Source organism: Mustela nivalis (assembly GCF_964662115.1).
Source record: "Mustela nivalis genome assembly, chromosome: 12".
NCBI classification, from domain to species: domain Eukaryota; kingdom Metazoa; phylum Chordata; class Mammalia; order Carnivora; family Mustelidae; genus Mustela; species Mustela nivalis.
Genome location: NC_139031.1, coordinates 85,366,250 through 85,388,076, shown reverse-complemented (window position 1 = coordinate 85,388,076; position 21,827 = coordinate 85,366,250). Strand labels below are relative to the sequence as shown.

At 50.4% G+C, this 21,827-nt stretch overlaps 1 protein-coding gene across 9 annotated transcripts in view; it reads left to right on the top strand.

Annotated features, from left to right (window-relative positions):
• Positions 1-21,827, top strand: part of ATXN7L1 (ataxin 7 like 1) — a 237,868-nt gene that overhangs the window by 70,766 nt on the left and 145,275 nt on the right. For 7 of the 9 annotated variants that reach the window (XM_082691842.1, XM_082691845.1, XM_082691846.1 and 4 more), the window contains one exon: positions 12,517-12,621. The exons of the other annotated variants lie outside the window; for them this stretch is intronic. In XM_082691842.1, the coding sequence (XP_082547968.1) occupies positions 12,517-12,621 (105 nt within the window). The remainder of the gene's footprint in view (positions 1-12,516; positions 12,622-21,827) is intronic. 9 annotated transcript variants of the gene reach the window in all.

The following is a 21,827-nucleotide window of genomic DNA, read 5'->3' as shown; positions in this document are numbered from 1 at the left end:
CTGTATTGTGGCCTCGTGAAGGCATCTTCTTGTGTCTTTAAGAATGTCGCATTTTCCAGCATTTGTGAGGCACCACTGGAGGGCTTGTTCATAGACGCTGCAGGTTCCAGCAGGTTCTAGCGACATGCCATCCAAGAAACGTCCCAAACTGCTAGGCTGGAACAGAGGAGCACCTGTGTGGTAGATGCTGCCTGGCCGCTCGGGTCCATTTCTAAATTAAAATCTCTACGCGGTGACGGCAGGTCCAGTGAGACGTTCTTCTTACATAATTGTCCTGATATTAGCAGGGCTGAGAAAGCCCTCAGTGTGGCATGGTTGGATTCCCACAGATGGCTGGGTACCCCAACCCCATCTCATTCCTTTGCCTGGGGCTTTTGGTCTTATTTTCATCAAGATGGAAAGCCTCGGGGCACCTGGGTGGCTCAGATGGTTAAGGATCTGCCTTTGGCTCAGGTCATGATCTCAGGGTCCTGGGATCGAGCCCTGTGTCGGGCTCCCAGCTCAGAGAGGAGTCTGCTTGCCCTCTCCCTCTGCTGCTCCCCCTGCTTATTTGCGTGCTCTCACTCCCTCACACTCTCTCTCTGTATCTCTCTCAAATGAATAAATAAAATCTTATTTTTTAAAAAAGGATGGAAAGCCTCTTGGCATGTGAGTCTCAAGAAACAAGGTGGCGGACATGGAGTCCTTCAGTATGCCTTAGAGCAGCCTTTTTTTTTTTTTTAAGATTTTATTTCTTTATTTCACAGAGAGAGAGATCACAAGTAGGCAGAGAGGCAGGCAGAGAGGGGGGAAGCAGGCTTCCTGCCAAGCAGAGAGCCCGATGCGGGGCTGGATCCCAGGACCCTGGGATCAAGACCTGAGCCAAAGGCAGAGGCTTTAACCTACTGAGCCACCCCGGCGCCCCTTAGGGCAGCCTTTTTTAAAGCCTAAAGTCTATTCAGGTTTTGGTGAGAAGGCTGAACTCAGTGGCCTTCGTTTCAGACTTCACTTTGCTCCTGCTGTATGAACAGAACCGAGCCGGGGTGAGGAAGGCGGCACGTGCGTGGGGCTTGGTCCGTGCTCTTGCGTAGTTTGTGATGCAGCCCTTGAAAACCCACTAACACTCTTTTGGCGTTGTCTCAGTTTCTCATTATCTTCTGTTTCTTTCTTTTTTAAATTTTTATTTTTTTTTATAAAGCCATCTCACCTCTGTCACCCCAAAGTGTAGCATTTGGTGTAGCAATAAAATGGGCTGAAGCTAAGTTAAGTCCACCTCAAAACCACATTGCTCGAAGAGTATAATGCTTCCTAATATATATATATATATATAGAGAGAGAGAGAGAGAGAGAGAGAGATGATAGAAGAAAGAGAGAGAGAAGAAAGAAATATAGAAAAAGATGTTAGAAGAAAGAAAGAGAAGAAAAGAAGAAAGGAAAGGAAAGGAATAGAGAGAGAGAAAGAGACGATAGAAGTCAAAGAAAGATGATGACATAGAAGATAGGTAAGAGACGTAGGTAGGTAGGATAAATATGATTGATAGATCAATATAGATGATGGATAGATCAAGATAGATGATTGGTGAGAAAGGTATGGGAGATGAGATAAAGATAGACAACAGATGGCTGGCCCTCACTAACTCCTTTTAAGAATAAGCTGCTCGGATTTTGTGCTTTATTTACCTTTTCTAGAGATTTCCTTTGTAAAATCAATGTGGCATCCTCCCCTCCTTCTCAGCCGTCCTTCTCCTGACACACTCCCCGTTGGACCTGTCATCATAACTGAAGAGCCAGAAAGGAATTAAGGGACCGGTTAGTCCATCCTGCAGACTCTGTGTCAGTTGCCACAAGAAAAGAAGGTCAATAGTCTTATAGGAAAAGGCACCAAAGATGTTCCCATTGATTTCCCTTCGACTCATTTAAGTATTCTTCACAGCAGTGCTCTGTTCAGTATGGAACTTATTTTTGACCATCCCTGTCTTACTAGGAAAGACATCATCACCTCCTCATCCCCAAACCCACTGCCCTTTTCCTTGAGATATAGCACCCATCCCTGCCTCTCAAAGAGCTCTCTTGGGTCGGGGATAAAAAGAGGGAAGGCATCACAGACTTCGCCAGGAGACCCAGCCTGGACGCAAGAGATGCTCAGGATGGAGGTGGAAGGAGTCACCCCAGAATGAACTGGAAACGGGCCTCACACATACCAGCTCTTAAATTTCCTACCCTTAAGGCAACCCAGGGTAGGAAAGGCCTATTCCAAACAAAGAAGCAAAGCAAAGCCTCCTGAAGAAGAACTGAGGAACACTGTCCAGGGAGGCCTACTGATTTTGTGAAAACAACGATTATCTCAATCGTTGTCCTCAAGTTGAAGGTGATGTGGGCATAAAGATTCTGGTGAACGTTTAAACGTTTAAATGACCCAGGTGGGAGGGGCGCCTGGGTGGCTCAGTCAGTTGAGCATCCAATTCTTGGTTCTGGCTCAGGTCATGCCCTTAAGGTTGTGAGATGGAGCCCTGTGTTGGACTCTTCACTCAGGGGGAGTCTCCTTGAGGATTCCCTGTCTCTGCCCCTCCCCCCCTGAATAAATGAATAAATGAATAATGAATGAATGAATGGATGAGTGACCCATTTGGAGAACCTGAGAGGGAATGAGGTGTGGAGATGACTTGCGGCCGTTCCAAACCACATGTAGGACCTTCTACTTAGCTGAAGCTGGAGGAAGGGACTAGAATTTCACCCAGTAGGTTGATGCTTCTCTCTCTAGATGAGTCATAGTGAACTATTACAATTTTTACATAGCAGGCCTTTGGCTGAATATGATACATCCACCCTTGTCCTCTCCACAGAACTTTTCTCCCGCTGGGTCCAGGAAACTGGGGCTGATGTGGCAAAGGGGCTTGGAGGCTGTCCTGCCTGTGTAGCTGACCTCTGACCACGAGCAGCCCTTGCTTTAAGCAGAGGACACCTTATCAGGGCTCAGCAACCAGCCAAAGTGATTCCATGTTCCTTATCTGTCCTGAGGGCCAGAGTAGGGATGTCAGGCCAGAAGCCACCAGTCAGCCTGGCTGGAGTGGTGGACAAGGATGTGCGTGACTGTGCAGGGAGGAGCTTGGGTGTCCCTGCGGCTGCTGGATAGGGAGTCAAGGCTGGGTTTATACCCCAGGCAATATTTTTAGAGACAGATTATTGGCATTGTTATCGAGGCTGTGCACAGGCGAAGGAGATCCCTTTGCAAAATGACTTTTTAGCTCCCAGGGTCATTGTTGTCCTGTAGATCCTCTGCCAGGCTGGCCTCAGATGGCTTAGTGTGCCCTGGGCTGAGCCCAGCTGCTGTGTCAGTCCAGCGCCAGACTGGGAAAGGGTGCGGCAGGAAGGACTGGGGCAAGTCCCTATCTTCTGGGCCCTAGATCTCTCACTGTTTTGATGTACAAGACACTTTACAGCCCCAGGATGAGGAAGTGGAGAAGGAGACCAGGGGAGCATCCAGAAAACACCCCTATGCCTGCCCCGAATGCTGGCTCTGAGGGGGCCCCTCACTGGGGTGGAATGGGGAGCATCCATTTTTGCCAGACGGGGAAGGACACAACCTTCGTGAAGGCACAGGAATGAACCACTTCTTCCCAACGAGGGCCCACCCGGCGTGTCTTAAAAATTCAGGCAGCACGTGCTTCCAGGGAGCTCAGAGAATGAATAAATGGACATAGTTATTGGCCCCATAATCTTAGATAGCAGCATGGAGATGAAGGCAATTTATTATCATTTACAACTTCCCCCTTTGAGGGAAGAGAAAATTAAGGGGCGTAGAAAGTAAATCAACTTCTTGGGGCCTTCCACCCTCATGAACGAATTGACATTTATTAAGCAGCCACCATGGGCCAGACTGTTTGGCTGGAGAGATAGAAAGGGCACTGAGTCACAACTCCTGTCCTCGAGAAGGTCCCGGTCTGGTGAGGGAGGTGTAGGCCACGTGCTCTGGGATAGCCCGGGAGCTGTGGGCACATGTGGACGGCACACTGGGAGGGAAGGGGGCCGACTCTGCCTCTCCTCTGGGGGAGGCAGAGAAGGCTTCCCAGAGGAGGGGATGGGTGGATTGGAGAGGCAGAAAGAAGGCCACAGGTAAGAGTATTTTGTTCCCTATATCCTTACTGGGGGCCAGCCCCTTCACACATGTGCCCTTTAATTCCAGATGAGCCAGCCATTTAGAGGGGACTGTCATGCCAAACGGCAGAGTCGGGATTTGAACTCAAGATGGCCTGACTGCGGTGCCCAGCTCTGGGGCCCTGCCCCTTACCAGGCCCACATCTCACAGGTTTTGTTCTAAGCCCTGGCGTACGGTCTCCCCCGGGGTCCAGCTGCATCCTGTCACCCCTTCCTTGTGCGGCAGAGTGGGAGTTCTGCTGGGTCTGGGAGGAAGCACGAGGAGAGTCTGCCGAGAGAGGCCTGAGGCCCAGGGAGCAGCCCCCCTCGCCGCACAGAGCATGACTGCATGGGAGTTAAGGCCCTTCTGAGGGGGCGGGATTAGGCCGTGGCCGTGGCCGGCAGGGGCTTGTGGCTTGGTTGGGTTAGGGGTGGTTCACACAGCGTCACGGGGAGCGTCCACCTGCTACCAGACCTAGCTCCCGGCGGCCGCTGTGCAGGGGGGCGCCTTCCGGCCCAGCCTCAGCAAGAACAGGCTGGGGGCCCCCCCGTTAGACCTGGTCTGTCGGAAAAGAAAGGCTCTGTGCCTGCCGCCCCGCACTCGCCCGCCGGCCCTCAGGGATGCTGAGGAGCTCTCTGCTGCTGCTTGCTTTCTAGTCCTCCCCTGGAGTTTCCGTTTCCAGATTTCATTGTTTTTGAAGCCCTCACAGTCAGGCCCTGGGTTTTCAGAGATCTGAAAGACGGAAAGTGACCGCATTTTTTTTTTTTTTTTTTTTTTTTTTGCATTTTCCTAGAGGGGGAGTTCAACATTCTGCCGGAGAAGTGGGAGGTATTGGGTCCAAGGTCACTGTTTGAAGACCCCACGTTGTTTTGATCTCTAGATTTAAGGAGATTCTGGAGTTGAGGAACAAACAGAATCACGCTGTCAGAGCAAAGGAGAAACGTTTTTTATATCCCCTCAAGCTTTCCATTTGACACAAGTGATTAAAATGCTGCTGGAAACTCCACCGGCAGAGAGAAAAGACGAATTAATAAAAACTGTGTAATGAGCGTATTAAGATTAATGGGGGACGGGAAGGCGCTCGGGCCCAGCCTCTCCCAGCATGAGGAATGCGCCTCCCGAGGTAGCACGCAAAAGTCATTCCTGTAGGTGCCCTTCTGCGTCCAGATCAGAATCCGCTTGGAGGCAGTCACGTGGCTCTTTGAACCACAGCGACTGTTCTTCCCAGCGATTTCCCATTTGAGTTTATGGAAGGGGAAGACCACAGATCAGTGCCTCTGGCAGCCACCAGCTTGCCCTTCTGATGGTTCTGCAAGAAGCCCGGCGGCATCCCACTCTCCAGCCCTGGGCACGGGGTTGGCGCTCCCTGAGGTCCTCCCGAGTGCCGCGTGCCCAGCTGCGTCCCACGGGCAGAGGCAAAGTTTCAGGCAGGGCTCGCATTCACCTTCCTGGAAAGGGCGTGGTGGGTTGCAATTACAAAAATACAACCTCCATTTTTTTTTTAATTTCATTTTTCACAGTAGTTTTTTGGAGTCTGTGAAAAGGGAAGCGTAATTTTTAAATTAAAGGTAATTGTTATAATAGGGTGTTAGGGCAATGGCTACCTTGACATTTTTATCACTCCTATAGCAACTGGGGTGGTTTCCCAACCCTGGACCAGACTTTTGGGGGAAACTGAAGGACATTTTCTGGGGCTTTTTTTTTTTTTTTTTTTTTTTTTAATGGAAACTGAAATTCAGCGTTGTCTGTTCTTCTGTCTTCCTTTCCACGCTGTGGGGTTTTCTCTAGAAGGCACAGGTACCACCGATGGCCGAGAAGCCGTTCCACTGCCTTCAAAGCAAGTCAGCCTCTTGCAGCCTCTCTGTTCAGCCTGCGCTCCACTTGGCATTCCCACTCGCAGGGGGAAGGCATCAATCCTGACTCACTCCTTCCCAACTTTTTCATCTTCTGAGCTCTCTACCGGTTGTTGCCTCATAATGTTGGAGTCTTGGGCTCTGGAGGGCGTCTGGGGCAAATTCAAAGGCGCACAGCACCACAGCGGATCCCCGGGTCCACACAAACAGCTGTCTTCCCATCTCAGGAGTCACCTTGTACAGACAGTGGGTTGGAGGTGTCACCCTGCCTTTTCCGGGATGGCAGCCGTTTTGCGAACATGAGGACAGTTTGCAGCAGAAGTTCGGGCACACACGTGGCTTTGCGTGTCGAAAGGTTCCCCTCAAAAAGCTGTGTATCTGGAGTAGAACGAGGCTCCTATCCCACCACTTTCTTTTCGGCATTGACTTAAAAGACAGTCAGCCAGCGACACCAGGACATGAGAGTTAACTGTTTTACTTTCACAGAAACCACTCTGCGTTCTCGAACTGCATGTCTCCTTCCATCACAGCTGAGCTCTGTCCCCTTCCCCCATCCTGTGCTGAGGTGGGGGTGGGGTGTGTGTAGGGAAGGTGAGGCTGTCTGTAAGCAGGCCGAGGGGGCCAGCCACACGGATAGCGGTTGACAGTCCACTCTGCCACCAGTGAGCATGTTAGCAGTAGTAAGGAAGGAAGTGAAGGAGTGCCCAGCTTTAAATCGGGGCACTGGAAATGGCCTGCGGTGACCTTGTAAGGAGCACTAGGTTAATACCGTGAGTCCATTCTGAGAGTATCCTCCGTGAATAACCCTTAGTAAGGAGGCATTAAGTTGACGGACACTGGAAAGTACTCCAGTAACAATTCTCATCCTTTCTCCCCCACTGTGCCAGCCCCTCCCCCTTCTCGCCACCAAACTGTCTGCAGGTTGTGGCCTCCCTGTGCTCATCGGTTACAGGAAGCCATCCACACACCCACCTGGCTCCGTTGTGCTTGGGTTCTGGGGCTCATGATCAGTACCCCAACCGTGACTTTATAGTCATGTAACAATTTCCTCCCAAGTTCACAGAAGGCTCTCTGCATCCCACTGTGATAGACGATGAATATACTTTTCTCTGTTTTTATAATTAGGGAAGTTAGTACAGGGAAGAGTGACCGCAGAATGGCTGCTCATCAGTGGTTTAAATGTTTACACAGCCCGCTCTCTGAGAGAAGAACCCAGCTCTCTCTGGTGTCGGGTGGATACCGATTCACCCAGTGTGAATATGTCCCCCTTGGCTGATTGAAGCTACCAGTGTGCCTCCTTGAATGCGGAGACGAGATGATACCGTCAGGTCCCGTGAGGGGGTACCACGGGCTCTGGCATAAAATTGGCACTCACAATTCAGTTCCGGGCTCCCAACTCCCACGTGACCACTGAGGACCAGCTCAGACCTCGGTGAGTCCCCAGTGAACCCTCAGGCGGAGCTCAGCCCCTGACTGCCTCCGTTGCCTTTGAGCAGTGTTTTTCAGATACTTGGAGTTGTGACCCACTAAGGAGTCCTGAAATTGTGAAATCTCAATGAGCATTTTTTAAATGAAGTAGAATATAGTAAAACAAAAAGAAATGAGTAAAACAGAACCCATCGGAGTGTGATACATATGTTCCAAGGAGAGATGGTGGATGGATGGATGGATGGATAGATAGATAGATAGATAGATAGATAGATGTTTATAGTGGGTTAGGGTTCAGAAACCGAAAAATACTGACCTGGAAGCAAGCGTGCCTGTTTTCTGTATCTGCAAAACGGAGCTGATGGAATTGACTCCCTCCCGGCTCCCTCAGGCCAGGGACGGGACTGAGGTCACCTCTGTGATCGTGCCCTGGCAGTTCTGGCACCCTCTCTGACCTGCAGGTGATCTGTTTGCAGGGGCAGAATGAGCCAAAACAGAAGTTTGCCTTTCTCTGTTTGGGAGATGGTTGAACGCTGTGTTTGAAACTGGGCAAAGTCTCATCATTTTTGTGCACATGCTTTCCTGGAATCCAGCCACAGCCAGAGAGAGAGCCCTCCCAAAGGATTTCAGCCCTCATCAGTCCATGCACGTGTACAAATTCTGCAGGTGGCACGGACCCCCATTCTTCCCAGGAGGTCTGCTGTGAGTGGTCATGAGGGAGACACAAAGGATATGTTGCCTAGAGCAAGGATTGTCCCGATGGAGAAAGAGCTAGTTAGTTCTGGAAAATAGGAGCGATGAGCTCAGTTAAGGATTTCTCTACACTCTCTCCTGGATCCCTGGTGGAAGAAAACACAAACTTTTATGAGCCATCACAGCAACCCTGTGACCTGTAAGCCCCATTTCACATGAGGAAACTGACACTCAGAGAGGTTGGGCACCTTCCCTGAGGTTGCAGAGCAATGAGCACTGTTCCACTGTTCTTCTGACTCCAGGCCTGTGCTCAAGCCAGTAACTCCCTCTGAGGCTTGGGAAAGCCTGGCAGTCACCAAGGAGACCCTTCCAAACTGGTTTCTTCATCTGCGAATTGGGCTTTTGCTCTCTTAAGGAAGGAAGCAGCCCTTTGCTGAGGAGGGGGTATCCCATTCAGGTAGAGCGTCCTGGTGTCTCAGCCCAGTTTACAAATCACCACCCCGGGATCGCAAGCAAACTGCCTTTGTTTCCTTGCCTGGAAAGTGGAGGTGATGGCAACTTTCTGGATGCATTATGAGGATTAACCGAGGTAGTGTTATCACATCACAAAGTTGAGAAGCAGCCATAGTAACCGGTCAACAGTGGTTACCCTGGGGTGGCCGCCTTGCAGGTGGTTTCACTTTTTCCCTGTTTTCTCATCTTTATTCACTGGTACTCTGCTAAATGCTTGAAAGCCAGCTCTCCAAAAGGACCAGACCTGATTGGTAGCCTCTGCCCCTTTCCGTGGTGCAAATACCCCCACAAAGGCTGATTCCAAGCCCCCACTATGAAAGCACTGAATGAACTGGGGAGAGATGTGTTGGGACAAGTCCACTTCAGCACACCACCATTGGTCTTTTCAACAGTGCACTGAGTGTGTTGTTTGGGCAGTAAGTTGACAGAGAGAAAGGAAATTAATGAATAGAATGCCTAGCATCGTTCTGGGCATAGTAGTTTTCAGTTCTGCCCGACCTACCTCCCTCCCCAAGCCAACAGCACAGGGATTGTAATGGCCGGCCAGGCTACCTGAGGCAGTGGTCTTCTGAGAGGCCAAGTGCCCATATCTCGCCCCCCATCTGCTGGACTTTCAGAACCTGGGCGGCCTGCACAGGAGATTCAGAGACTGGCCAGCTGAGGAGTCAGCAGGCAGGCAAGCAGGTCCTTTCATTTTCCGTGGGAGACAGGACAAGGTTGAAAGTGCCCGAGAGGAAACCAGGAAGGGTCTCAGTGGAGCGGAGAGCCTGAAGAGGCGCGCACAGTTAAGGGTTTCTCTACACTCTCTCCCGGATCCCACATTCGAGCACACGCACACACCGCTGCAGCCAGCCTCTGGCTAGCTGAACCCATGACCAGAGACGAGTGTGTGTACCTTGGAGGTGAGGGGGCAGTTCTGCAGATTTCTGAAGGATTACAGAAGTGGGAGTCCTGAGAGCCTCCAAACAGGTCAGCAGGCATGCACTACAGAAGTGCGGAGGCCACTCGCTCCCCGGAGCCTCCAGACTCTGCACAGCTTCCCGCACACAGTAGGCGTTCAAGACATTTTTGTTCACGCCTGTGTTTTGAATTCATAAATCTCTTCTGTTCCTGCATAGCTTAATCTGTTGCAGAAAGGATGCAAGGCCCCTCAGTAAATGCTTGCTGAATCAGTAAGTCCTCAGTCTTAGCCCTCACCAGCTCCTGGTTTCACATGTTCCCGGACGTAAAATGCGACCACATCTAAATGAGATGCAAAACGTGAATAAAAGTTACTGGTGGTTTTTTTTTTTTTTTTCCTTCTGGTTCTTTTGCCTTTTTCAAATGTGTCTTCAAAGAACATGGATCAATTTTGTCATTAAAAAAAAAAAAAGGACATGTATTATAAAAATAAACAGAACTATATAATCCAGAGTAGAACTGAGTGGTGTCAGCAATGAGAGACCGACAGCCACCCTCCCCACGCTGTACTGCTTGAACCAGGGGCCCCGGACACGTTGGCTGGGCCCAGCATGGACCTCCTCATGCTTCAGGACACTCGTCACGGCTGGGTTCTCTCCACCTCTCTTTCCCGGGGCCTCCCGCCCATGAGACACTGACTCATAACGTTGCCCTGTGGTAACAAGTCTTAGTCAGAAGTGGAAACAGAGGCGAGTCCTCGAGAGGGGAAATAACAGGCTGCGCCCAGGGCCACCGACAAGTGAGAATTTCAGGGGGCCTGCGTCCCCAGCCCCACCCCCGCCTCGAGAGGACCTGCTGCGGCCAGATCCAGCAGCACCCACACAGCCACGCGCCTCCTCCGGGGCAGCAGAGGATTCAGCCCCTTGCCCAGTGACAAACGTGTCTGTTCCCCTTCTCTCCGGGCAGTGGGGCTTTTCCGAGGGCACAGCGCTGAGCGTGCCCCTGGGAAGGCAGCTGCTGGGTGATAAATGAGTTACCCCCACATCCTGGGCGACCAGGCTTTCCCTGTGATCTAGCTCTACAGCTGGGGGAACCATCCTGTGTTTGCCGGGGTTTTGTGAAAGACACAGGTTGAGTCTAGAAGATGAGGCCTTGGGGGGGTAAGGAGAGGAAGTTCGGGAGGCTTGCGACAGAAAGTGCACTCATGCAGGCACTGTCTTCTAAGTCCTCCAAGTCCTGTGTCTGCTGCGTCAGTGTCCCTGAGCCTCCTGTTCTGTGTGATTCTGGAGCGACTCTAGAGCTGGTGGGCTGAGCGGAGTCTGGGTCAGGTGCCCCCAGGGCTCCGTGTGCACCCAGTGGTACTCCAGGGGGTGTAACCGTGTCTCCTCAGAACTTTTCTTTCTTTTTTGACAACTTTTATTCACATACTGTACAAATTCACCCATGAGGGGCGCCCGGGTGGCTCAGTGGGTGAAGTGTCTGCCTTCAGCTCAGGTCATGATCTGAGGGTCCTGGGATCGAGCCCAGTCTGGAGCTCCCTGCTCAGCGAGGAGCCTGCTTCTCCCTCTCTCTCTCTCTGCCCAACCCCTACTTGTGCATGTGCGCGCTTTCTCTTTCTCTCTCTCTCTAACTCTTTCTCTGCCAAATAAATAAACTCTTTTTTAAAAAATTCTAATTTTTGTCTCTGAATTTGCCTGCCCTGGACAAATGGAATCCTACAACATGTGGCCTTTTGTGTCTGGCTCCTTTCGCGTCACATAATGTCTTCAAGCGTCATCCAGGATATAACAGGTGTCAGCACTTCCTTCATTTTCGTGGCGGAATAGTATTCCATGATCCTGCTTAGGACTCATTTTATCTGTTCACCAGTTGATGGACATGTGTCTGGGTTGTTCCCACTGTTTGACTGTTGTGAATAATGCTGCTAGGAGCACACATGAACAAGTTTCTGTGTGGACGTATGCTTTCATGTCCCTTAGGCCACACCACTGATTTTTTAAGTGTGTAGCTGATCGTGCCACTGCTTTGCTCAAAAACCCTCAGTAGCTTCTGTCGTTTTTAAAATCAGGTTTAAAAAATATTTACCGTCCACAAGCCTTACAGCTTCTGGGCTCTCCCCTTGTTCTGTTCCTCAGAGAACCAAGAGGTTCCTCAGACACACAGCACCTCCTACCTTGGCAGCCCTGGAACCTTCCTCCCCAGCCCTTTGTTGAACCCACATGCACCCCGATGTCTCAGCCAAAATACCCCGTGCTCGGGGAAGCCTCTTCAATGCCTCTGAGCAGGTTGGGGCCACACGCTCTGCTGGGACTCTTCCATCCCTCTCCTTAGCATGAACCCCAGGGAGCGCCACATGGTGATCTTTGTCTAGTACTTGTCTCTTCTGCCGCCGTGCGCTCCAGGAAAGTGGGGCCCTCGCTGGCATTCAGTGGTCCTTCCTGGCACGAGCCCAGTGCCTGGCACTTGGCGCGTGGTAAATATCGGGCAGATGAGTAACAGGTAATGAGGGCAGCAAACAAATCGCTTGTTTGGAGGTTTTGCCATGGGGTCTCCCTCAGGCGGTGGAGAACACAGGCAGCAGCGCTCACAGGCCTCTTGCCCCCCCAACCCACCTGAGAGACCTCTGCTGAAGTTGGAATGGGCTTAGGAGGACCCCCCCCCCACATCCTCAAATAACTGGAGCCCCATCAGGTGCCCACTAGCACGTGGGCTCTCTGTCGGGACGAGGTAACTCCCCGCAGCATAGGACCCGGGGCAGCCCCCCACGCTGTCCACACCGAGGGTTACAGCGGTCCACCTCCAGGGGTGACGTGAGGAGGGGGGTCCGTGAGGCTGCAGCTTCTGTGACAGCTGGGAGCCCCATGAGCACGGACCGTGTTCCCTTTAGTAAAGATCATTGCCTTTCTACGTGTCTCGTTTGAAAAACTGTCCTTGAGGAAATTGCGAGAGGAAACTGTAGACCTTCTGAGACTTAATTGCTTTTTTCAAAACACCGTGTTTTCATTTCCCCCACAGATATGCACTTATTTGGCCATTATCCCGCACATGACGACTTCTATCTCGTAGTGTGCAGTGCCTGCAATCAGGCCGTCAAGCCACAGGTTTTCCAGGCGCACTGCGGTAAGTGGACCCCCGCACCCCGCCGCACGTTCGCAGCCGCCGCTCCCCCCCGCCACTTTGGCCCCCAGACAGGGTCGGCCCCCTGTGCCTGCCTCAGCCCAAGGCGGTGGGGAAACTCTTCCTGCGGCTCTGCCTCTACTCTCAGGGGCACTATTTTCTGAGCTATAGTCCTTCTTCCGAGAGGCTCAGCCCTGTCAGAGCAAAGGAGAGAAAACGTGCAACTTGTTTAGGGAAACGGGACCAGACGGCAGCCATCCGCCCAACCTTCCGAGGGCCTCCCCAAGGTGACCAGAGGAAGGGCAGAGCGGTGGTTTGAGGAATGGGCCCTGCAGCCTGACATCCCTGAACGAGGGGGCCAGACTGAGTCTCCTAGGGTTTCTTCCCCCAGGACGGGCTGGGGCTGAGGGCAGCCTAGTGTGGGGGCTGTTGGGGGTGCTGCCCCAAGGAGATGCCTGGAACTTCCCGCCTCAGGTTCAGTTTCTCTGTCTCCAAGAATGCTCTTTGTGTTTGGGACCTTGCTTTCTCTCTGTATCTTTACATCCTTGGTGTCATAGATGCCCTTCGGTAGGTCACCAGCAAACCTAGGCCCCCCTTCAGAGCAGGTGCCATGGACACAGGACAGATAAAGTCCATGTGACCGCTATGTCAGGAACGTATAAACAGCTACTGACCTCGGACAGGCAGTCGCTGAACCTCTGGGGATGGAAGTTTCCTTATCGTTGAGCAGAGAGTTGTACCAGATGGTTTCCAAAGCTGTGAACTCCAGAAGAGGCTTCCCCGAGCTTTGTATTTAAGCCCCACTCTCTTTGGGTGAATGTAATGTCTTGCTGCCCCCTTTTTACTGTTGTAGCTCAAAGCACATTAAATATCGTGCCTTAAAAAATCAAAGCGATAATAATCCTGGGTATGCTTTTGTAAACCACACATTTCCCTTCTCACACTTGAAATTTCTGACTCTCTCCCACCCCCTTCAGTTGTCACTGTTCGGTAATAAATAGGTTTGAAGTAAAGGGAGTTGCTTATCCAAGCTCTTCAGTAAGTGTTTTTGGGCCTTTAGAATAGTTTTTATGTATTCTAATATCATCTATGAATATGTATGTGTATGATATATCCATATCTATATCTATATCTATATCTATATCTATATCTATATCTATATCTATATATAGTGAGAATATTTCGTGTTTTTAATACGTAGACAGAGAATGCAGGATTTAGAGGTGCTTTCCAAAACTTCCTTACCTACACAAGGTAGAGCAGGGGGCCCGAGGGAAAGGGCCATACAGCGAGCTTCTGCATAGAGGCCCAGTCTCCCGCCGTCCCTGCGGCCAGCTCCGTGAGCTTGGTTTCTTTGTGTCTTCCATGAGAGTGACTTCCAGAGGTGCTTCTAGCTCTAACATTTCCGCTTCTGGCAGGCTGAGCCCGAAAGGAGCAAGTTGTGTGCTCGGCATAAGCTGACCTTCTTGCTCAGTGCTCTGCAGCGAGTGACCCTCTCTTCTTCCAAGAGGAGAGAAAAGGGCAAGCCTTTCCAAAGGGAAGCTGTCAGAGACCCAGAGGTGACACCTACCAGCTAAGGTGACAGGTGGGGGGATGGAAAGCAGAGCAGAGGCAGGAGGATCCCACACAGCTGGTTTGTTCAGTGAATGACCGTGGAATCCGCGTGGCCGATGGCTTCTGTTTGTCTTGGGAAGATGCAGAGGCTAAAGCCCTCCGAATGTAGTGGGCGTTCATTCATTCGCAGGGCCTTGCTGCTGTTCTGCACACTGGGGAATGGGAACGGATGAATGGGACAGATGTGAATGGGATAGATGAAAATCCCCTAGGCCATCAAAACCTTCCCTGGGAACTTGATTCACTGGCAGAGTCTGTGATGGAAGGAACCAGAAAGGGACCTGGGACCTCACTGTGCCTTGCAGAGTTCTGTCCAAGGGGATGCCTCATCTAGCCAGTGAAAGAGGTCTCGAGGGCTTGGCTCCGCTGATGCTCCCGCCTCCCTCTGTTCTAGGCCTTTCAGTTCAAAAGCCAAGTCGAGTTCAGGGAGACAGCCTGGGGTTTTGTGGCCATCTTCTCTGAGCGGTGGCAGTAAATGAGTATGGGGGTTTGGGGTGACCAACCTCGTCACTCGAAGCCCAGACTCCATCAAGCTTCTTGCCGAACGAGCTAACGAGTAGCGGTTGGAACACAACCACAGCTCAGCAGACAGAGGCGGCCAAACCTTGTCTTTCAGGTTGTCCTGCTGATGCACAGCCCACACTTAACAGACCGGGAGAATGCAAGTCAGAGCTCGGAGCCACAGCTGTTCTTTGGGAACAGAGAGGAGTTCTCAGTGTCCCTGAGAATTCTTTCAGTGGCTTCATGATACTTCTCTATGTTTTATCCCCTCTGACTAGCCTTGCTATTTCCAACAAGTTCATAAGAGAGACATTGTGCTAAGTGCCAGGTACCGTGCCGTGCGCTTTCCCGATCTTCGCGTGTGTGATCCTCTCAGCAGCCCTGTGCGGCAGGTACCGGTGTGAACTCTGTTTTGACTGGGAGGAGGCTCGGGCTCAGGAGCTCTGTGCCTACGGTCTCCAAGCGAGGCAGGTGCAGAGCCTGATTCAGTGCAGGCAGCGTCACTCCAGAGTGAGGGACATGCATCATCGGCTTGCTTAGCCCTTGTCCCTCATGCCATCTGCAGGGGTCCCCTGCCCTCCCCGCCCTGCCCAGACTCCAGGAGCTGCCCCAGTTCACTGGCCGGGTAGCACCTGGGAGTACGGGTCTTTATCCCCTATTTTGTTCTCAGAACTTTGTTTCAGAAGGCATCTCATGGAGAACCCCACCAAAAATATATATGCAAAGGGAAGCCACTGGCATTGAACTTCCTATAGGGGCTCGAGCCCTGCCTGCCCAGCCTCTCCTGAGCCCCAGCCTGCGGGGGTCCATAAAACAGCATTTGAAGTCTGTTGTAATGGGGAGGATATGGGGTGGAAGCCAGACAAAGAAATTCGTGTTAACTGGGTGACCTTGGGCCGGCTGCCTCTATCTCTTTACCTGGTCTGCCTCATGGAGTGGTTGGTGTGAAATCACTGGCAGGAAGCACCTTCTTGCAGATACCCCCAGAGCACGGGTTCTTCGTGGCACCATGCCCCGTGGCCCCCAGCTAGACATGGTTCATCCCTCCTAGGAGCCATCGAGTTCTGTTCTCCTGTGCCACGACATCTTCTGCCGTGTGCTTCGGTTGTCTGCGGACTGTCTCATCCCTCTACCCGCCTCTCAGATCATTTCAGGACCAGGGACGTGTCTTGTCAGCTCTGTATTCCCACGTCCCGAAATGAACCCATTATCACGAGCGCTGACCCCAGGAAGCTGAGCTGGGGTGCACTGGGAGGGACATTCCTAGAGGCCAGTGCTCCTGGGGCCAAATCCAGCTCAGCCATGTCCAGCCCTGAGACCCTGGACTTGTCACTTTTTTAGGTGACACGGGACTGGATAGGGTGTTCTCTTAGCCACTTAATCATTCACAGCATGTGTGACTCAACTCCTGGATTTTATGGTTACCGGCATGGAGAGCAAGAGACGTGTGTGTGTGACGATATCCGAGATCTCGATGTCCTGGTTGCTTAAGTTAAACTGAAAAAAGTTCATGGTGTGTGTGTGTGTGTGTGTGTGTGTGTGTGTAAGTATTTAGGCAGTTGGTTGTGGGGACTTTGAAGGTTGATGGTAACATGAAAAATTGAAAGCCATAGTGGGAAAACCATGAATTTCGGAGTAAGACAGACCTGGGCTAGAATCTGGACTAACATTTACTGTCTGTGTAACGGTGGGCTAATTGCATGACCTTTCTGAGCCTCCCTGTCCTCTAAAATGAAGGTGATAGTTCTTGCCTCACTGTTACTGTGAGGAAAGGAGAATAGAGTAGAGTTTCCTGGCACATGGTAAAGAAATAAAGAAAGGGTCACTTTTATTGTCAATAAAGTGTGGCTCCTTCTTATTAAGTTGAATGTTTCTTATGAAAAATGAGAAAACCGATTCAGTAAAATGCTTCCTGTCTTCGTTTCTTGCCCTGTCTCGGGGGACGTGAGCGCCGAGGTCAGCCTGTAGACATTGGCCCGTGATTGAACTTCAGCCTCGCATACTCCTGGAGGCAAGAATTGTCAGCCTGGAGATGATTACATGGCCAGGAGTCCCAAGGATATGGCTCTATAGATTGGGTTTATGTTCGCATAAGGTCCCAGTGTCAGATCCTCTGGAAACACCGTGAAACTCCAGGACCCTCTCTGAGGACTCTTGCCAGGGTCCATCCTGCTTTGGCTGCTTTGCCAATATGGGGTCCCATGAGTCCCCACTCCCAGGACTCTCTGCATTCCTGTTTGCTCCTAACTTTGTGCCCCATGCTGATGTCCCAGCCATAAAAAGCTGTGCTTTGCACAGGCGGGGGCTCTCTGGGAGCCTGTGTTGGTCCTCTGAGTTCTGTTTCCTGAGTCTGTGCAAGGGTCCTTTCAATGCCTTTTAAACCTCTACCCAGACGATCTAGAATTTTGAGGGCTTGCTCTATTTCTAAAGCCCCTTAGGTGAGTTGATGAGGTGATTTAGGGATAGTCACAGAAAGGGGAAACAGAAACCTCACCTTGGAGGCTGTCCAGCCCAAGTTGTAGCTTGATACGCTGCCATGGTGTGATTGGCTTATGGCTGGGAATAGCCCCTCTGGGGTCAGTCTGCTTGGAATCAAGTTCCAGCTCTACCATTTGTTAGCTGTGTGACTTGGGCAGGTTACTTGGCCTCTCTGTGCTTTAGTTTCCTGATGCTTAAAATGGGTAGAGAGGTTTAGCCCATAAAGTGGTTGTAAGGATTAAAAGAACTTGGGGCTCCTGGGTGGCTCAGTCAGTGAAGCGTCCGACTCCCATCACAGCTCAGGTCTTGATCTCAGGATCACGAGTTCAAGCCCCATGTTGGGCATGGAGACTACTTAAAAAAAAAAGAAGAAGAAGAAGAAGAAGAAGAGGAGGAGGGGGAGGGGGAGGGGGAGGAGGAGGAGGAGGAGGCGGACGAAAAAGAAGTTGCCTTTGGAAAGTAGCTTGTACAATAATTAAACAAATTTTGCTCTAACAAGAAAAAAGTTAAGCTTTCGAAAACCAGGCGATAAGCTATAGAGATTTGTAATGAAATCTTGTCCAGGGACTGCCTGGGTGGCTCAGTCAGTTAAGCGTCTGCCATCTGCTCGGGTCATGATCTCAGGGTCCTGGGATAGAGCCCCTTAATGGGTTCCCTGCTCAGTGGGGAGCCTGCTTCTCCCTCTCCATCTGCTGCTCCCCCTACTTGTACTTGCTGTCTCTCTCTCTCTCAAATAAATTAAATCTTTAAAATAAATTAAGTAAATAAAACAGAGTCGGAGGACGGCATGTGAGACCTTCCTCTTACGTCAGTTGTTGTGGGGCCCATCCTCATCCCAGAGACGCAGTTGTTACCATCTCTCCAAAAAGAACCCTCTCTCTGTGATACGTGTATGTGGGTGCATGTGTGCATGTGCATGTGTACACGCATGCACAGGGGTCTTACCTGTGTGCACAGGCGTGGATATCAGCTCAAAACAAGGAGGTGCTAGGTGCCTACCATGGACAAAAAAATTTAGTATTACTTTCAGTAGTGGCACACCTTAACAATTTAGAATATTGCAGTCAGCCGAAAAGAAGACTAATAGATTTAAGTAGTATCTTTGTAATGGGGTTGAACATTTATGAAGTTATAGTTGTAGGATTTGTCCAAATGAAAGGAGTATGATTTTTTTTTCCTCTCCTTATCTCCAATATATTTGCATAATGAGCTACTACAGTAAAGCAGGGCTTCTCGCCAGTGACACCGGTCCCGTCGGGGGCTGGCTAATTGTCTGTGTTGGGGACCCCCTGTGCAGTGTGGGGCACCGAATAGCTTCCCAGACCTCTGTCCACTCGACGCCAGTAGCAGTCACCACCTCCATCATGACAGCCAGAACTGTCTCCAGCCACTGCCAGTGTTCCCTAAGGGACAAAAACCGCCCCGGTTAAAAACGACTCCCATAACATAGAGCACCCCCACGTGTTATCGCATATCCTGTGCTTTTCTATATTTAAATTTTGCTCTGCATGAAAGTGAATGTGCGTGCACACACACACACGTAGCCCAGAAATAACTGCCACAGAATATCACACACGGCAGCGTGGAGAAAGTTTACTATTTCGGCTTCCACGGAGCTGGTCACCGGGCTAATTTCCCCGTCACATTTGTATGCCAACCCTAATACCAGCTCTCTTCTAGAAGCCCCGAAGCCGCCGTTTTTCCCACCTCAAACCAAAAAAGGGGAGAAGAGGCATAAGAAAGAGCACATCCATAGACACAGATCATTCAGCCACATTTGGTTCCTGCCCTCCACGCCGAGGAGAGCCCCGCAGCCCCACACCCCATCCATCACACAGAGATAATCCTGGGATGTCGCTGCTACTGGAAAAAAAAAAAAGAATGTATTCGAACCAAAGAACCTAGATGTCATTCAATAGACAAGAGAGGATTAATTTTTCCCCTCTTTCTCAGAGAGGGCTTTTTATTCCCTTCCCTGATTATATTTTTGAATGCCCTTCAAGTAGCTGTTTTGCATGTTGATGGTGAATGCAGCAGGATTTAATGAACTGTGAGCTAAAGCAGAGAGGCTGAGCAGGAAAATAAATGAGTGACAGCAACTCACCTCCGTTCCTTGCACACATGTCCAGATGCCGGTGTCGGTTGGGTCCCGAGAGCGACACAGCCCAGCAGCCCTGCACACGGGAGCCTCATTAAGGAGGTTCCAGGCTTTCCTGCCATTGTTCTTTTCACTTTGGCTGTCTCCGGGTGACCTCTAGTTGAGGAGGAAACACACCATTTGGGCTTCTGAGCCCTAGAGACAGTCAGTCCCTCTGAATGTCAGTGCCCCCTGGGCTTCTCAGGAATCATCAGCGACTAATGATCCTAGAGGACTTCCTGTCTGAAGGTGCTCGTGTTCACCACACGGAGACCTTGGGTCTGAGTGTCAATGCAGTTGAATTTGTTTGCTGAGATTACATTTCTGTTGTTGTTACTGTTCGTTGTCTTTTATGAGACTTACCCCGGAGAAGTACAAAATAATTAAAGGAAATTGTTCTCATCAAACATAGTCTTTGTCGAGTCTGACAGCATTAATTAATAAGGCTTGGCAAGAGCATGGGAATATGTGCAAACTTTATTTTGTTAGTAGGGTTCTTTTTTACCTTTAATTTGATGAATGTACCCCAGTCCAGAATGAGCTCCTAGACTGGTATGTCTTTGGGGTTCCTTATGATCAGAAGCAGTGTCTGCCATTGTTTCTTCTGATAGCATCTTCCCATCATCCTGGTAAAGTGTGGATCCTATGCTAGGTCCTAAGGAAATTCCTACAAATCCTACAGAGATCCCTATGGAAAGAAGCGACAGACCAATTAACAAACGGTCATACCTTAAGTCAAGCATTACATCTGCAAGAACCCACAAGTAGGACTGCGTTGTGCTCCAGTTCAAGTGTTTATATTTTGAACTTGCATCTGCCCAAGTTACAGTCAATGCTGGGTCTGGAACAGAGCAGGTTGACCTGGTCCCCAACCCGGACTTTTCTTTTTGCTCTGCTAATGGGAAACAAATACCAATAACAACAATGATGATAAAGCTGACGCATGTGGTGAGCCCTCACACGTGCTAAGCTTTCCGTGTGTTAGCTAATCCTGTCACCACATGGTCATATTCTCCCCGTCATACAGCCAAGAAAGGGAAATTCAGAGGGTTTAGGAAATCTTCTCTGGATCCAGCCGATGTAAGTGGCAGAACCGGGATTCCAACCTCTGTCTGACTCAAGTCACTGTAACCATGGTCCAGGTGGAAAGTTTTGGGCCTGGAGCTCCCTGCAGCACTATAACTAGGCTTGGCTACAGAGAGGTCGTCACGGTCCCCTGTGGGATCTGCACAGGTGCTCTCAGGCAGCTGAGCTCCCTGTCTCTTCCTCACCCACACTACTGACCTGGTCTGCTCACTGGCCCAGGAACTTGGGCACAGTCTCGGGCACAATGAAGAAGGGAGGAATAAATCAGCCCTAGTGAGTGTGTTCGGAACCTCAGCCCCGAGCCCCTTTAAATATCGACAGGTAAAAAAGAGGGAGCTTCTCATGGTGGTGGAGTGGGTACCTTCAGCAGTACCTGCACCTATAGGTTCTCCTGTATCTCCAACAAAAGAACGGATCCCTGAGGCCCACAGTCGGCGCTTTCCTCTATACCGATCATAATTCCCTTTTTGCATGTTTCTGTGAATTAAGTAGAAATGCTCACAAACAGCAGATGTAACAGTTCAGCTCAAATTTAAAGCTAAATCAATAAGCTCTTCATAACCTTAGGATTGTTGAATTCATCTTTAGTTGAAAAAAAAAAGTCTACTTATAATCTCATCAAAGCCTGTTTCTTGAAGGCTGAATCTCGTGGGTCACCTTCAGAGTCGCATGGCTTTGACTCATTCATTTATTTGAAAAATGTTTACTGAGCACCTGTTACATGCAGGTATTGTTCTTGTGTTGCGGGTATCGTGGTGAGCATCACAGACAAGGGCATGGCTTTCTTGAAGCTAGTATTCTGGGAGGTTAAATGACATAAACAAAGATGCAGTCAAGTCCTATAAAGAGCTGTCACAAGAATGTCCCAGCAGGAGAGGTGGGTGGGGACCAGAACCATAGAGCCCTGCAGGCCAGGGCCCACAGTTTGGGTTTTATTCTGGGTGCGGTGAGAAGACACTGAGGGCATCGAGTGAGGCAAAGACATAATCTGGTTGATATTTTTAGATGATCACTCTGGTGGCTTGGAGCCTGGGAAACCTCCTAGGGACAAATGCAGCGCTGTGCGGATAGAAAAGGAGAACTTTGAAGTCCGTTCTGGAAAAGTAACTGACAGAATTTGATGATGGGCCACATTGGAAAAGAGAGGGGTCAACATTTAGGATTAGTGAGCAGCAGAGGATGACAACATGGAAGCCAAGGCAGCAGAGCCTTAAGTAGACCTGGTCAAATGCCAAGAAGTTGAGTGAGAAGAGAAAAGAGAAGAAGCCCCTAGATTTGCCACCATAGGCTGTAACTGACCTTGACAATCCCCATCTCAGATGGGTCCTGAGATTTTTTTTTTCCCCCAAGTGCGGGTGACTTCATTTTTACATCCCTGATGGACCTCTTTTTA